Consider the following 16619-nt stretch of genomic DNA (forward strand, 5'->3'; position numbering starts at 1 on the left):
CTGGCTAATCAGTAACTTCGCATTACAAACAAAACCAGTTACACATGGTTTTCTCTGGTTTGTACAACAACACCAGCCAGATTCTGATGTAACTTAATGAAACAATTGGTCTCCTGCTAGGTATGCATTTGTGCAGGTGGTTTACAGTCTTATAATAGAAGTGATGTGTGCAAGTAGTTCAATAACTAGGATTCAGAAAAACCTGTGTAAAAAGGGAAATGAGGTGTTCATTCCCTTTATTTCTCTATGAGAGAAAATACACATGCTAAAAATGAAAAAAATGAAAAAAAAAAGTGGCAGGTGGCAAAGAAGAATTTGAATTATGTTGAATTCTTCAAAGAATTGAGCCATGGGAATTTCTCATCTTTAAAAATAATTTGAAATGTCAGAATGTTATTCTCTGTGGTGTTTCCTGCAAGGTTTGGGGTTTTTTCACTAATTTAAGCAAGAACAAACAACACTGAATTTTAATTAACTATCAGGTACATCAGTTTCTATTCCAAACCTCCTCCAGGAAACAACTATTTTAGAATTTAACATAGAAGGGTGTTTATGACAAAAAATAATATGCTTCTCACTGCAGCCTAGTGAGTGCCAGGCCCTAAAGATAGTAAAAAACTTAAGCTAAGCATGGTCTTCTGCTATATCTATTTCCTTAGACTACACTGTCCATTCAGAAATTGTGCTTTTGACTTTAAAAAAATACATTTGCATTTACACAACGTTGTCTGAGATCAGAGACTCAGGAGAAAATATACATGTCACTACTGAAAACAGAAGAGATTCTGCAAATTTGCCATATTCAGCTGTGGGTCTCACTTTGACCATTAAAACTAACAGCATTGACTTTTTTAAGGTGAGATGGCCTCTTAATTCCTGAAAAAAATGAGCTTCATCGTTTTGGTCAGGATTCCTCCTTGAAATTAATGCTGACTCAAAGTAACATCTTTCAATGAACCTTCCCCAAAGATTAACTGCTGTGCTAATTACTTTTCACCATATACTCTCCACAGCACTTCAATCACGCCTAGAACCAAAATGTTCCACAGTGAAGATGCCCCAGCCATGGGCCCAGGAGGTCAGGGCAGAGAGTGGCAGCCTTGGCCCCTCATCTCCTGTCAGAGCTCCTAGCTGAGGGTCAGTGCATCACAGAGCACCCCCAGGAGACTCCAGCTTCTCACAACAAGGATTTCTTTGGGCAATACTAAGAGCACAGCCCACAACATGTATTTTTGACCAAGAATTTCCAGGTCCAGAGAATGCCCATTCTTACAAACAAATGTTACCACACACACTGTGGTTACCTACATCTCTTACCTACAGCTTTGTTTGGAGACAGTTAAAATCTACTGAAGCCTTTTTCTTCCCACAGAAAATGAAGAAGTAGTGGGGAGGAGGAGGAGAACTGAACACATTTTTTTGTTGGCTTAGGATGCAATTAATCCCAGGAACCTCTCAACACATCATGTCCAGCAGTGAGCACTTGCCCTAAGCAACTGACTCTGTTTTCATTTCTTAAGTCTGAGTCACTGCTGAGTTACTTTCTAAGTAGGAGAGTATTTATCAGCAGGTGAATTAACATCGTCACCTCTTCTGGATACCTTTAAACAAACATGGGTATGATCCACAGCAGTGGCAAATATGCATGTAATTAAAACTGTATTAAACATACAGGAAAATCTAGACTGTGGAGAATTTCCATGTTCTCATACTTCTGGAAGAGCAAAACACTTCTAAGCCATGAAACAAATGTTTACAACAGTGGCCTATATTAGGGCTGTATTAAAATTCCAGTGTAATATGTTCAACAAAAATTTTGATCAAAAATTCTTTTGCTGAAGACAATGATTATTAGAAAAAAAAAAAAAAGTTGTGTTACAGATGGGAAAAAAACTACTTAGAAAACCTTTATACCACTGATAAATTAGTATTATGTACTATCATTCTAGGAAAGCATTTTTTCCCTATAATTATCTATTGCTATAAAGTACTTTCTCAAGCAGCATCTTGCAGGTATCTTTTACATGCATGAATTTAATTATATTGTTCATGAAAAATCCTCCTACTCTCTCATCACTGACTGGAAGCATATATTTTATGTGCTTCCCTGCCCCCACTGACACAGATCAGAGAGAATTTTTCACTGGAGCATTAAAATGATCCACAGCAAATGCATGACTTCCATGAACCTGGACTAGAAAATCCATGAGGCTGAAACAACCAGTAAAACTATTAAGGTCACTCTACATTAATAAGAATTTAAAGTATTTTAGCCTTTTTTCACCTTTTAGATTCTCCCACAAATATTTTTACATTTCTTTTTACTAAAAAGAGACTTAATCAACAGTGAAGCCAACTCCATTAGTAAATTTATAAAAGAGGTGTAGCATTTTGGGGACTGGTGATATGCTGACAACCCAAAACCTGCTACAAAAACGAATGTTTCACAAAGTTATATAAAATTTTAAAATATTGTATAATAAACTTCTTTCTATAACAGTTTATAAATTGCATGTTCTGTGTTATGATGCACTATATTAAAACTGTTTTATTCATTTGTCTTGCATTTGCCATGACTTCAAAGAGTTCTGAAAATGATGCCATAGAAGGATTCATGTTTATGGTTGTACACTCTTAAATCTGTTTATGTTTTGCCAAGCAAGTCACTCTAAATTAATGTGTCTTATTAGGCTGTGGAACTACTTCCTATCCGAAGTAAAATACATAAATACACATTTGGTGAAAGTTACAAATATTAAACTCATGGAGGTGTTTTGTTTTTATTTTCCTCAAAAGGAAAGTACACTCAACATGTTTGTTCTATGGCACACAACAAATGCTGTTAAGTGCAAGAACCAAAGATTAAACTGCTGCCACCCTACAGCATGTGTTCTCAATCCACACCATACAAAACTATATCGACAATAAAAGTTTCCTAGTAGTTTCTGGTTTGTTTTAACACACTTAAACCCAGAATTATGACTGGGTCCTTTCTCGGAACCTAGCAACATGGCAATTACCTGTCAATCTCAAACCTGTCAAACCCATCAGGATCACTAAGACAGAAAACTCTTTTGGGACTCAGTCTTTCAAGCTCTTCTTCAACTTCCTAGAAGACCAAACTAAGCAGTTGGCTTTGGATGATGAATACATGAATGACCTTGTAAACAAAAAGCACAGCTGGAGAAAAGGGAACTCCACTTGCTGACTACAGGACCACAGCAGCATTGATGGGCAGAGGAAATGCAGTCCACGAGCAGACCTGGTGCACAAAGAGGTAACAGCCAGCTACAAGCATCATTTCATTACAATCTCTGCAGCAAACAAATGTTCTAGAGACCTTCACATATTCTGCCTAAAACATCCCTAGTGTGCTGTATTCATCCTTCACATAGAAATCACTTTTTCATGTTTTGCATGTACAAGGAAACCATTTTTCTTCTATCTGTGCCATACTAGAGGAATTATTAGATGCAAATGCTGATTTTGTGATTGATCTTCTGTAATAGTGGAATGAGGAGCAGGACCAAAAAAAAAAGTTTTTTAAACATGCCTAATACTTTTGACAATCCTTCAAAGAGAAAAATAAGAAAATTAACAGTAGTGAATACAACAAGTTTAGTCAGAAGAGAATCTAAAAGTTTATTTGACTTAAAAGACCTTTTTTAAGTTATCAAGTGCTCTCTAAAATTAGTCCCTTCTATTTCTTCAATGAAAAGAAAAAAATACATGAGACTCATTTCTTTTTCTGACATAAATTTTGTAGGCCAGTTTGAGTTCTTGGAAGATCATTTTTATGTGAATGATTTAGAGGTCTGCAGTACCTCTTTAGTTACTGAAGACCAAATGGCCCAGACAGCATGTTTGTCCCAAATCAAGTATATATTTTTTTTCAAAACTTAATCTAGAATTACTGCCGGTAAAATCTCTACCACATTAGATAGATTTTTTTTCTTTCTGAAAAGGAAGAACCACAACAAAACCTGCTAAAAGTAGGTATTTACAGGAAAAGAAGCTAAATCAGAGGTGTAGTCTTATAACATCTTCTTACTTGCCATTTCTTCCAAATGACTATGTAGTATTAGTCATTACCTGACCAAATAAATCCCCATTATATGGCTAAGACAGAGCTCTCCCTGTTACTAGACAAGTGTATGTCCAGTTAACAGGAAGAACATGTCAGCAGCCTCTAGAGCCTTTAGTCTGGTAGCCTAAAACACATGCACCACCCTCCTATCCTATGACAGGGAAAATTATCACAGAAGTCCTGTCATGAAAGCCACATCACATAAGGGGAAAAAAGGCTGCAACAGAAGATCTCAAATTCTCTGAGTTATTAAAAAAGTTAGCACTATGAAGTTAAAGCCATGGCTATTAAAAAAAGGACCCTATTATGGTAATAGAGTCAGAAGTGTTGAGGATTTCACCACCAGGTTTATCTACCACCTCTGACTGAGGATCAACACCAGAGATTACCAACCTTCTGCTGCGGGTTCCAAAAATCTTAATGAATCCAAAACCTCTAGTCAGATATGCAAGGTGTATATTGGTGAGAAGAGTGAAGTGGTGCCCCAGCACAGGGCCAGGGGAGTAGACAGCTCTCACCTCCAAGCTGAAACTTCATAATCAAAAGATACAATAGCGCTGCCTATGGGCTGTGTATCCCCAGGTCACACCACAACACTGAAAAACATCTAAATGAAATATTCATAACAACAGATTTAGAGTAGACTGAAAACTCTAGTACAACATCTAGAGAATTCCTTTAGAAATGACAGCTTCTCATCAGCACTCTGTGCAGGGAAGCAAACCAGAAAATCTACCCAAACTGCACCATGTCTCCCACCACTACATATTACCCATCCTCAGCTCTGCTTAGAGCACACTCCTTACACAAGCACTGGAAACATATCCTTCAGGGCACAACTCCATAACTTGCTCTTCTTGCATCTGTACAGTATCAGGTGGGTATAAAGTTGTCAGTACCTTTTTATCTTCTCTAGACTTTTACATAAAAGGTCCATGGTAAGTCTCAACCTTAATTGTTTTCAGTGTTCTTAGTATAGTCATGAAGTACAAGAACAATTATGTGAGGCAAAACACCATGTTGCTATGAGGGTCCTAAGATATATGGGAAACATAATTCTGTCCTGATATTTCAAAACACTGCAAACACCACAATGCAAACATTAAGCAGATGCAGAAAAATATGTATTATCCAGCCACCTTCTCACTAAAGCTGTATTCCTCTGGAAGCTGCTCCCATCAATTATTTCACCTAGAGACCAGAATGACCTTTTCCCCTGCCTTCATTTTCATCAATTTCATTTCTGATGGCACAACCAGCTCAAAGCCAAAAGGACAGACTAATGCTAAAAGCATCCATTTTAAACAGTTTTTCATATATCCCATGGCTGAAGGAATAAAACCCTGTCTTGAACATAGATGCAGCAGGCATGCCAATACATAATGCAAAACACAGCAAATAATTTATAACTTCCTGAGAGCAACTCATTTTAAGTTATGCTACCAGTGTAATGGCACAGCTTAAAAGATGGATTTCAGTGAGCAAAACCTGATCTGCATAGTAGGTTGATTGTAGAATCAAAAGGCAAATGGCTTAAAAACATAATCCCCCATCACCAAAAAAAATACTCTTCTTGCATAAACCTTGCCTGCTGATATATTTTATTCACTGAAAGTATTCATGTCCCATAAACACGGATGCTGGGATAATACATAGGTATATCTGGAGATATTTCAACATTATATTTCAATAAAAGTTCAATATGGTTTATTTTCATCTTTCACAAACAATATTTATGGAGTATGCAAGAGTGTATTTCACTCTAGAAGGATGCCAGACTTACTGGCATGGTAAATAGCCTGACATACAGTTTTTTAACCTAAACCAAACTGTGCCAACAGTTACTTGGGACATGGTAGTTAATACCAAACACATGCACAAAGTTATACTGCAGCAGATTCCTTCTGACTACTGTCAGCATGAGTACTTCTGAATGAACAAACTTATTTTTTAGCAGAAAACTGGCAGAATAACATAAAAGAACAAAATCTGAGAATATTATTAAGTCTTGAATAAAGTTCATAGCAGATGCAAAGCTATATTTCCTTTCCTTAAACATATTTTATATTACATATAAAGTCCACATCTTACATATTTATAATATACCTCTTTAAATAGGGATTACATTTTCAACCAGATTATCAGACTGCAGTTTAGTTACTGAAATGAAAAAAAAATGTTTAGCCTAAATTCATCTGGAGGAATAATACATCCAATTGTTGAATAAGCTTTTTTAAATTCTGCACCAGAAAGACACTGCAAATGAACTTTGCCATACCAAACATATCTCTTTCACTAATTATACTTTGTTAGAATTTAGCACTGTGATAGTCATGTCTACAACTTTTTAGTTTTTCCGGTAAAGCCAATACATTATTTATAATTTTACTTTTGTTCTTTAGACTAACTAGAAAAAACACTTTGAATAATTAAACCTGATATCTAATGCATTTGACAGCTTGCAATTTGGGCTTTTTGAAGACCATTTACTATTTACATTCTACAAGACATCATATCATCTAAAAATTTTAAGTGAGAGGCTGTTCCCTCTGAACTAGTAATGTAATTTATTACATTGCTGACTACTATTAAGGGTACACCTTTGGGAGATGTGTGTGGTGTAGGTTTATTTTCTTTTTTTACTTTTTTTTCCTTCAGTAACTTATGCAAGATCCTTGCCCAGGCCATCCAAATTGAAAGAAATAGATCCCTTGTGAAGTCACTGCTTTAGTTACTCAACTAATCCATGTCAAGCAAGACACAATGTAAGTTTACATTGGCTAAAACTTTATTAACAGCAAGTATGTGGCAGTACATGAATGTTATTTTTCTAGAAGAAATGTTTTTATTAACTTGCTGGTACAGAAGCATAATCTGCATTTGACTTATGTAGGAACTAGAAAACCACAAAAGTGGAAATATATGTAACATCATTTGTTATTAATTATGTTCTGTGATCACAATAGGCAAATTAAGCCTGAACTCTTGCCTCCAGCATTTTCCTGTAAGAAAATTTAGATGCAAGATAGAAGTAACTATGGGCACAGTCTTCTCTGACAAGAAACAACAATATATTCAAGTCTCTTCAGTACAACAATACTGTTTAATGGTTACTCAACATAGGAGATTTTTGTCCAAAAAAAAGCAATAATAATATTAACAATAACAACAACCAGTATTAATAACAACCACCACATGTAGATTCACACTAAACATCTTTCCAAGAACCTTACAGCCTGCTTGCCATTCAATTATTGATTTTGCAATCTATTCTGCATTCTGAGGAGGAAAGCCATAAATTTTTAACACATCAAAGTGCAATGTCTAACATGAAACATATAGGCTACGATAACATGATTGGCTTAATGACTTTATTTCAGTGAAACCACTTAGAAAAGGAAAAGATCAGAAAGAATTTAGTGATAGTTTTAGGATTTTTTAATTTTTGTACTGCTGAGAAAGAACAAAATACACAACAAAGATAGAAAATATAAATCTAATGTTGTTTCACATTTGCTGTACACTTTTCAAACTCTCGTAGTTATTCTGGTAAAAATCTTCTCTTCCATTTGAATCACAAAGAGAATAATTCCCTACACATCAAACTGGACTGTCAAGTAAATGTATTTCAGTGCTCTTCAGACTTATTAGTAATTTGTTTACCTTTCACTATGATGTACTGTAATGCACTAATCAATAAATTCCTGGACTTAGTATGCCCCTAAAATGAACAGCTGAGTTTCCATACAGGAGACTGGGCTTGATGTTTATTTCAGTCAACATCCACCCCCAACCCCCAAAAAACCCCAACAAAACAGTCTTGACAATGAGTCTTGGAAGTAAACACTCCCAAGATATGTTTGCTCCCTCCAATCCTTCAATACGTAGAAAAATGCTAATATGCATATTTTTATTCTATTCTCAGGCATTTTTTTAAACCATTGACAGCACTGGTATCAATTTACACTATATTTAGATCCCATATTTATGTTCTTTATATTCTACTTCTACTGTTTCAATGCTTAGATCAGAATATTTAAATTGGTATAAATAATACAATCATTATTCTAAAAACTTTTCCCTGGTTATTTTTCCCACCAAATAAATGCACTAGAGAAACAATGTAAATCACAGGTTTTCATGGATTGAAAACCCAGAAAAATAAAAACTTCATAGCTCTTTAATAGTCAAAGACATGTACTGAGCAGATCTGCTTCTTTATAAAAAACAAAACCCCAAAACCCCTACAAAAGAAACCATATAAACATACAGCCTGCATGAGTGATTTGCATAGGTTTATTTATATTTTTATGCATAAAGTCTTTGTCAGAGATTATTAATCCAAAATGATTTTTAAAGCTCATACAGCTGTCCTTCTGAAATAAACCAAGTTGACAGACTTACAATTTACATCAAATACTCATCAGCAATCTTTCCCAGTTTTAAAAGATTTTATATAAGCTGCACAACATGTTCAGTGCCAGATATATTTGTCACCAACTTGCATTGCTGTTCTCTTGCAGAAAAAAATCATATTTCCTTTGCATCTACATACTGGGTTTTTTGTTTTAAATACTGACCCTTACTAATTTCATCATATTTTAAACATTTTTTACAGAGTAATAACCTTGATCTGGTGAAAAAGTAAAGAGCTTCTTACCATCCTGATCCAGTATTTTCCACGTCTCTGGAGTTCAGCAGCAAGGAGCTGTTGCTGTTGCACTGCTTACTAGAGACACTGGAGGCTTTGGAAGCAGAGAATGTTTTATGTGGTTAAAATGTATCACCACTGATTATATTTCAGTCCCTCAATTCCTAGCCTTGATGCTCTGGAAATCAGCCAATCCAAGTGATAAAGAGGTTTGCAACAAGAAGTTGCAGAATTTCCACAGTGAATGCTTCATGGAAATGTTTTGCTTCTTGATACTTGTTTTTTTATATCCACTAAATATTAAAATAAATCCTGGCTCCCTTTTCCCTCCTTCTCTTTTTTTTCCCCTAAAATGAGATTCATATATTGTTCACAAGGGACTTTGGCATTTGCTATAGCCAGGCACAGTGCAGAAAGGCATCGTGCCAGATTACGCATACATCTCAGCCAAGATACCTGAATTTTGACTTGCAACACACCCTGTTATTCCAAACATGGATCTTCCTAAGCCAAAGCTCCTAACTGCCAAAATACACAGTGTTTTTGTGAGGCAGCCAAATGCCCCTTCAGATTAGCTAAGAGCATCTTTTATTTGCAATGTGGTTGCTCTTTGTTGGCTTTTCTTTCTTTTTTTTTTAAACACTTTTTTCCCTAGGAAAGATAAGGTGGTGAGTTCCAAAGGGATGAAACGATCAACTGGCACTTCTACTGCCACTCCTCTCAAGAACAAATTTCACACAGCATATTTCACAGCATATTTCCCTGCAATGCTACTACTATGATTAATTATTCAGTTAACATTATACCCATCTTAATGTTCTCAATGGTAGCTCAGGATGCTTCTGTGTTTTGTATAATAAATTAAAATTTGAAAAAGTCCAAACAAAACCAAAGCAAACAAACAAACAAAAAAAAAAAAACAACACAAAAACCCACAAGCCCAAAAGCTAACTAAGTAGGCAGTCCTGACTCCATGGTGTTATCAAATAACACCTCACAGTAAGATGTGATAAAGAGGGAGGCAAAGGAAACCAAGTCAGATTACTGGGTAGTTTAACAAGTACTTAGAATAATTCCCAAGCTTTTTGGGCCTCACAATAAAGGCATTTTAAAGAAAGGATTATCAAAAGGCTATGGAGACTACCTTGGAGATGCTCTCAAGAAGAAAGCATATTATTGTACTAAGAGAGTGTAAAACTGAGCCTGAAATTTTAATGAATAATGAAAGAGGATGGAGTGAAGGTTCTTCAACAACTGAGAGTTTATAAAGGTCTAGAAAAGTAAAGACCATGTTCTGTGCAAGGAGGGAAAATAAATTCAGAAGAGATGTCTGTGGGTTTTTTCTATTCTATTTGGAAAAGGAAACAATAATGATTTTCACTGAATCTGAATGGGCATGAAAGTGCAGGACTGACCTGAAGAATGCCAGGAAAAGGATGCTGGACTAATTGGCAAGCCTGTTTAATAGGTGAAGAAGAGCTGGATGGAATATTCAAATGTTTGTTGAAACAGCAATGAACTTACTTCAAGAAAATACATTAAAAATAATATTTAATCATCAATAACACTGACAGTGTAGTTTCTGCACTTAGAGAAAGAACAAAGTAATAAATGACATGTGTTATGAACACCATGGCAAGATTAGGTTGTTTTCTAGAGTGACAAGGAAGCAGCAGGAGGGGAGTCTGCAGGAGGCCTGTTTTATCCATGTTGAGCTGTTGACATCCAGTTGAACAGCCACAAGAAGCTCTCTTTATTCCAGGCCCTTCTTCTTCAGCCAGAGCTAAAAAAATTCATTTGCAAGGCATCATGGCAAAGATGAATTTGACTTGTATTTACAGATTAACTTGTCTGATGCAAATAAAAGGACCACAGTCCAATCCCTAAGAAAAATAGCAAGATGAAGTGGAAAGAGGTACTGAAAGGCTGATTAAGAAGATAGAAGGGTAAAAAAACAAGGAAACCAGGTTCTACGAAACCAAGAGACAAAATTTCAGGAAGAAAAATGAACAGCAGTATACAAGGTAGGTTACAGGACAAAGAAAATCAGTAGACAGCCCTAGTTTCATTGTTTGACCAGAAAGCTGTCTACAGATACCTTGTCCTGAGCAGTGTCAGCAGCATGGAAGGAGCAGAAGATGCATGGACTGGTCAGTGTCCAGTGCCACACCAGAACTCGGGCAGTGTCCATAAACAACTCACTGAGACCCAACAGGGAATTCTGTGAAACAATTTGATTGCAGTCAATCTGGCCACAGAAGTGAAAACTTTTCCATCAGAAAGTTTTCAGTCATCTTATGAGTCTACACAAACCTTTCCTGTAATCCCTGAAATTTATGAAACCCTTATGGTCACAAAGATATCTGCTGGGTTAGAGATCAGATGCAGATGAATACATGCAGCCAATTAGTGCTCCTGCATGTTTCTACATAAAATGTGTATGGGACAGGGTAGCATGGCCCTATGCACACATGCAACAACTCTGCCTTTCAGTCAATGAAGTCAGAATACTTCCATTTTTTATGAAAAATTTTAATTTTGCATCAGACAAAATTTAATTATTGAATGCATACAAATTTCAGAATGAATTCTGCCAGTCTTCTCACAATTAAAACATGCACCTCCCAAATTCAAGCACAAATATCACCTCCTGAATTCAACTAAAAGATATTTCTATACAGAAAAAATACTGTCATGCACCTATACAGGCAGAAAAAAATTCAAGTCGACTAACTTCAGCATTAGCACACCTGCTTCAAAACAAAGCCACCTTTTCCATTTACTTTGAACTCCTAACACAGAAAAAGAAGTCACCACCAAGGGAAAGAGTTATGTACTGATATAACTGCAAAAGTTTCAATGTGAACTCCCACTTCTACACCTATGAGTCTTAAAGATTAATTTTTTTTCTCTCCCTTCAATTCTTGAAAGATTCACAAGCAATGGGAGCTTAAATTTTCCAGAGAGGTTCAGAATTTCTCCTTTTTATGAGGAAACCAACTCCTTCCCAAGTTTGAGTTAAAACACTTAAAACTTTAATCCCTGCTGACTGGTTACAACCCTATTGCCAGACTTCACCCCTCTCACCATATTAACTGCCAACATGAGCTCCTTGCTTTGGAGGCTATTTCAAAAATAAAAATAAAGCTCTCAAAGGCATCTGATACATTCTTTAGGTCCCTGTAGAAATGTGGTTAGCAGGCCACATAATTTAAACACTTATATAGATGACATAAGGATGCCCTTGAATGCTCTAAATGATCAAGGAATACATTACAAAGCTGAAAAAAACTTAAGTTAGATTAAAAGTAATCTATCTTTTGTGATGAAAATAGGTTAGATATGGCAATATAAGTTATTTCACAAGTGTTCTTTGCAACACGTCATCACTCAGACTGCAGCCCTCAATCTGCAACAACTGAATGGTTGTACTAACTGGTACCAAACACAAAGCAACTGATCAAAGAACTGAATTTTTGTCCTGATAGAATTTCTTTTATTTTGGCATTTGATTGTTGTCTGGAGAGAATAGTTTTAAAAAATTCAGTCTTTCATTAAATGAAAAATCCTCATAAATTAAAATGCATAATTGTTGAGTTGTTTTGGATTTGCTTGAGATGCCACAATGCCTCAGGGACATACAGTTATGGCTCTCTTGGGGCACTCTGTAAGTCTGTCCAAATTGTCCCTAGAGTTATGAAGCATTTTCTCTCCCCTTAAGTTGTAAAAAATAATGAAAGTATCTATAAACAATTTGTTGTAAATAGATAAAAATAAACCACAGCTTGATAAGTAATAAGACAAAAACCATGCAATATTATTTAGCATCACAGAATGAAAACAAACAAGACTATCTATGTCTGCAGGAATTCTAAAAGTCAGCAAACCAAAACAGATACAAAACTTCAAAGACAGCTAGACAAAACCTGAAATTTATCAATAAAAGACTTTGATGACTTTTTTTTGCTGTGAATAAATATGTCCAAAGTGCACTCTGAGTGTAAATTGGTAAAATGCTGTAATTCTATGGGCTAAAAAAGTCAACCGAACACAAACGTTCTCCATGTCTCCAAAAATCTAACTAGAACAAGAACTCCAAAATCAAATGATACAATGATAAATGCCATTATCAGCTCTTCATTGTTTATCAGTTTCATTAGCAACATCGAAAAGCAACAGGATTTGCAGGAAAAAAGGTTGTAGGAAAGAAAGAGAGAGAAAGCAGAAAGACAGAAGAAAAGAGTTGGCAGGGGCAGGGTAGGGTGCATAGAGGGGCCTAACTTCACAGTATCTCAGTCTGGTCCATTTTCAAGACTTGGTAGACCTACAAATAAATAGCTAGCTCAAAAAACAACCAACAACACTAAAAATCAAAGACTGATATCCCAACCTAGTCTGTTACTCTTCCACAAACACAGCAGTATTTCATCTTGCAACAAGCTTTACCAAAATCTCAGATATAAGCTACATCCTGAAATCACTCGCTCACAATTCATATATGAATATCAATGAAGCTTTCCAGTGGTAAAATCCTGCTCTTCAAGAGAACCTATAAAAGCACAGCCGCAAATACTTCAAATAATGTTCTGAAGCAGAAAAAAGATTAAGATGCTCAACTGGCCTTGCAGGAAAGAAAACTTTCATGCAAAATTCTGCTTGTAGAGATTTGGACCTCACACAGCAGGAATACATTCAGATCTTATGAAATTGGTACAGCATCTACAGAACAGAAGAGGCTCCTTACCAATTCAACTCTGCTCAAGCAGTAACCAAAGACTAAAACATGGCCCTGGATGCTTAACATTGCCCAGCCCTAAAATGATGTGCCAGCTCACAGATCACAATTGGAGCAGGTGGCAGCTACTTAAATGAGCAGTATCAATACACAGAGGATGATGAGCTGTCATTGCCATCAAGCACAAACAATGCTTACATGTTTCAAAAAAATATTTTCCCTTTATTTTTGAGGAGCTGAAGGTGTGAGTTAAAGGTAAGAACAGTTGTAAAATAACATTTTACATTGCATTAAAAAAAAAAAAAAGACAAAAAAGGAGACAGAGAAATAGAAAGCCTCCTAATCTAACTGATGCAGCTGAAAAAACATATGAGTGCTGCCTCCCAGAGTCCAGCTGCCTGGAAAAAGTCTTTCTATTTTTACAGTGATTCAATGGCCAAGGAAATCTCCAAGGGACAAGAAACAATAATTACAATCTCTTTCTGCCACTGTTCTGAGGGGTCACACCACCCCAGCTCAAGTTTCATATAGATTTGGGCCTGTGTATTGCCTAAACAGCAGAAACAGGTATCAGCTTCAAAACAGAGCTGAATTGATCTCTTTCTCTCATATGCACATGAATCCCTGCCCTCAAAATCTCATAAAGGAAAACAGAGTTAATAGACCCCCGTCTCTGCACAGGTCCTGAGAATGCTGCACAGAGACTCAGTCTCCTAGCACTCCTGCCCCTGGAGCAGCCAGGTGGGCTCCAAGAGCCACATCCCTCCAGGGAGACGGCTGGGGGACATGGGGCACAGAGCAAGATGCAGAGCTGCTCTGAGCAGCTTCCACTTTCTGTCATCAGTGTCAACAGAGGCGATGCTACTGTTTCTCTGCAGGCTGCAGCCAAACTACTCAGAGCAGCACAGCATTTCTTGATCTAACCACTGAAATTAGCACACACTAATGATCTTTTAAAGCCAAAAGCAGATGTTGAAGGAGTTCCATTTAAAGAAGTTTATGGTATTTTGAGCACTAATCAGAAATCACTAATTTGCAAGTTTGCAGCAATCCTTCCATCACAAAGTAGCTCAAGAGACATTTCTACAAAAAAAGCCAAGTACAAAGAGCATGATCCTATTATTTTACGCAAAAGGAAGCAAAAATTTGCTTTTTTCCCATCATCAGTGAAGATCGGACACAGCCTTTAAATACTGAGAGTACAACCAGCGTAACTCAGCAAACAATCCATCTCGGTCACAGAGAAATAAGTTTGCCAGGACAGCGTTTCCCTTACAAGCGTCCAAGGCCGCAGGAGCCGCGTCCGAATTGCGGGCGGGCAGCGGAGGAGCGGACGCGCTCTCGCGGGCCCGCGGCCGCCGGGGGGCGGTGCAGCACCGCGGGCGCGCTGCCGCCGGCGGCACCGGAGCCGCTCCCGCAGCCCGGGCAGCAGCCATCGCCATCGCCATCGCCACACCGCGCTGTCGCGAGTACTTAATAAGGCAGCGGTTTTATGGAAAGAGCCTACGTAATGCAGACACTAAAAATAGCCAATTAGTATTTGGCCTCCCGTGTAACAACATTAGCTGTGCTGATGTAATTACCTTTTGTTTCCATGTGAAATTAAAGTTAATATGATTTTACTGGATCATAAAAGACATTTCATTCTGCTGCAATACTCTGCCTAATGCCAGTCTCAAACTTTGGTGGAAGAGGGACGAAATGACAGAAAGAGAAAAGGCGCTACCACTAAGTTGAAAATAGTCAAATACAGAAGTGGAGAAAATGGATTAGCCTCCAAGGAGATTTTCAGGGCTTTCTGTGACCTCAGGGTTACTATAGATAAAGGTGACCTATATCTGTTGGACTTCCTTGACCATGGCACCTCTCCAAAATTGTCCCAAGAAAGCAAATGCCTGACACACATGCTAGAGATGGATGGCTCTGGAAAACTTCTGATGGAATGGGAGGCACAGCAGAGTACTACAGCAAAGTCACATGGACGAGAAAATGCTCAGAAAGGAACTGGATGTCTAAGGCTCATATTCTATTCCTGTGTGACACAGTGCCTGTCAGACATGGCAAATCCCAAGCAACAGGGCCAGGAGAGTGCCAAACTATTCCAGTGCAAAAAGCTCAGTAACAGATATAACCTACTTTGAAAAGCAACACGTGAGTCTGAATAAGTGGTTCTCAGGGAAGGAACCAGTCTTAAGAAAGAAATGGAAACAGCACCAGCACTTGCTCAGGTACCAGACACTATGAAGCAGGTGATGCTGATTTAAACCCACTTCCAAATGAAGAGTCATGAGCAAGAAATCAAGCAGGCAAATGACTGCTACAGATTTGTGAAAACTTGAGAAGTGTAGGTGTACACAATATGCATCTCCAGCACAGGCTGAGCAAAAAATGGACCTGCACAGTGCTGAAAGACATATGCAAGCTCAATATCCCCCTTACCTGATAGCATTTTGTGAAAAGACACAGCAAGTAGCCAGACAGCTGAACAGAAACAAGCTCTGGAAATGACAGATCATTTGAAAAACTGATCATAGCGGTGGATGACAATCTGGCCCACTTGTGCTAAGAATACAAGAAGGAAGAATAGGGAAGAGCTGATTTTAGTCGCAAGGTCTTTGAAAAGATTCTAAGAACACTGCACAAGCTTCTGAACTAAATTCTTTCACCAAAATATTATCCATGTTGCAAAAAAGGAGAAAGCATTTAAGGGATGGACCGCTGGCTTAAAAGATAGAGGAACAGTGAGTTATTATGGCTTTACCCTAAACTAATTAAGACCAAATACAGTTGAGATCAACAGACCAATTCTTTCAGTCATTTGACCCAGCTTAAAACCTGTCCATTTCACACAGGATCACAAGATGGATTATTCCATGTCCTGAGAGGTAAGAGACTCTGACCTATGAAAAAATGAAGTCAATAGTCTTACAATGAACTCTGTAAATCTATGTTTTTAAAACAAAAGAAGCTGCTGAGAAAGAACAGGTTATCTCACTCTGGAGGCTGATGCACCGAGCTGCCAGTCTAACAGCCAAGAGCTTCAAAGTACAGACCCACACAAATAAGAGTGACCATCTGCTTACACACAGATACTCTTGGCCTAACAGTCACAAGAGACAGGCGCCTGGGGAGCAAGACTGCTCCAA

At 37.4% G+C, this 16619-nt stretch overlaps 1 protein-coding gene across 10 annotated transcripts in view; it reads right to left on the reverse strand.

Moving 5' to 3' along the window:
* The window catches only part of PLD5 (phospholipase D family member 5), a 334219-nt gene that overhangs the window by 133162 nt on the left and 184438 nt on the right, over nucleotides 1–16619 (reverse strand). For 3 of the 10 annotated variants that reach the window (XM_064414638.1, XM_064414639.1, XM_064414646.1), the window contains one exon: nucleotides 8748–8832. The exons of 6 other annotated variants lie outside the window; for them this stretch is intronic. In XM_064414638.1, coding sequence (XP_064270708.1) covers nucleotides 8748–8750 — 3 coding nt within the window. In that variant the 5' untranslated portion in view covers nucleotides 8751–8832. Of the gene's footprint in view, nucleotides 1–8747; nucleotides 8965–16619 lie in introns of those variants that run through there. One more of the 10 variants, XM_064414636.1, reaches the window with a different exon arrangement.

The sequence above is a fragment of the Passer domesticus genome, chromosome 3 (assembly GCF_036417665.1).
Source record: "Passer domesticus isolate bPasDom1 chromosome 3, bPasDom1.hap1, whole genome shotgun sequence".
In the NCBI taxonomy this organism is placed as follows: domain Eukaryota; kingdom Metazoa; phylum Chordata; class Aves; order Passeriformes; family Passeridae; genus Passer; species Passer domesticus.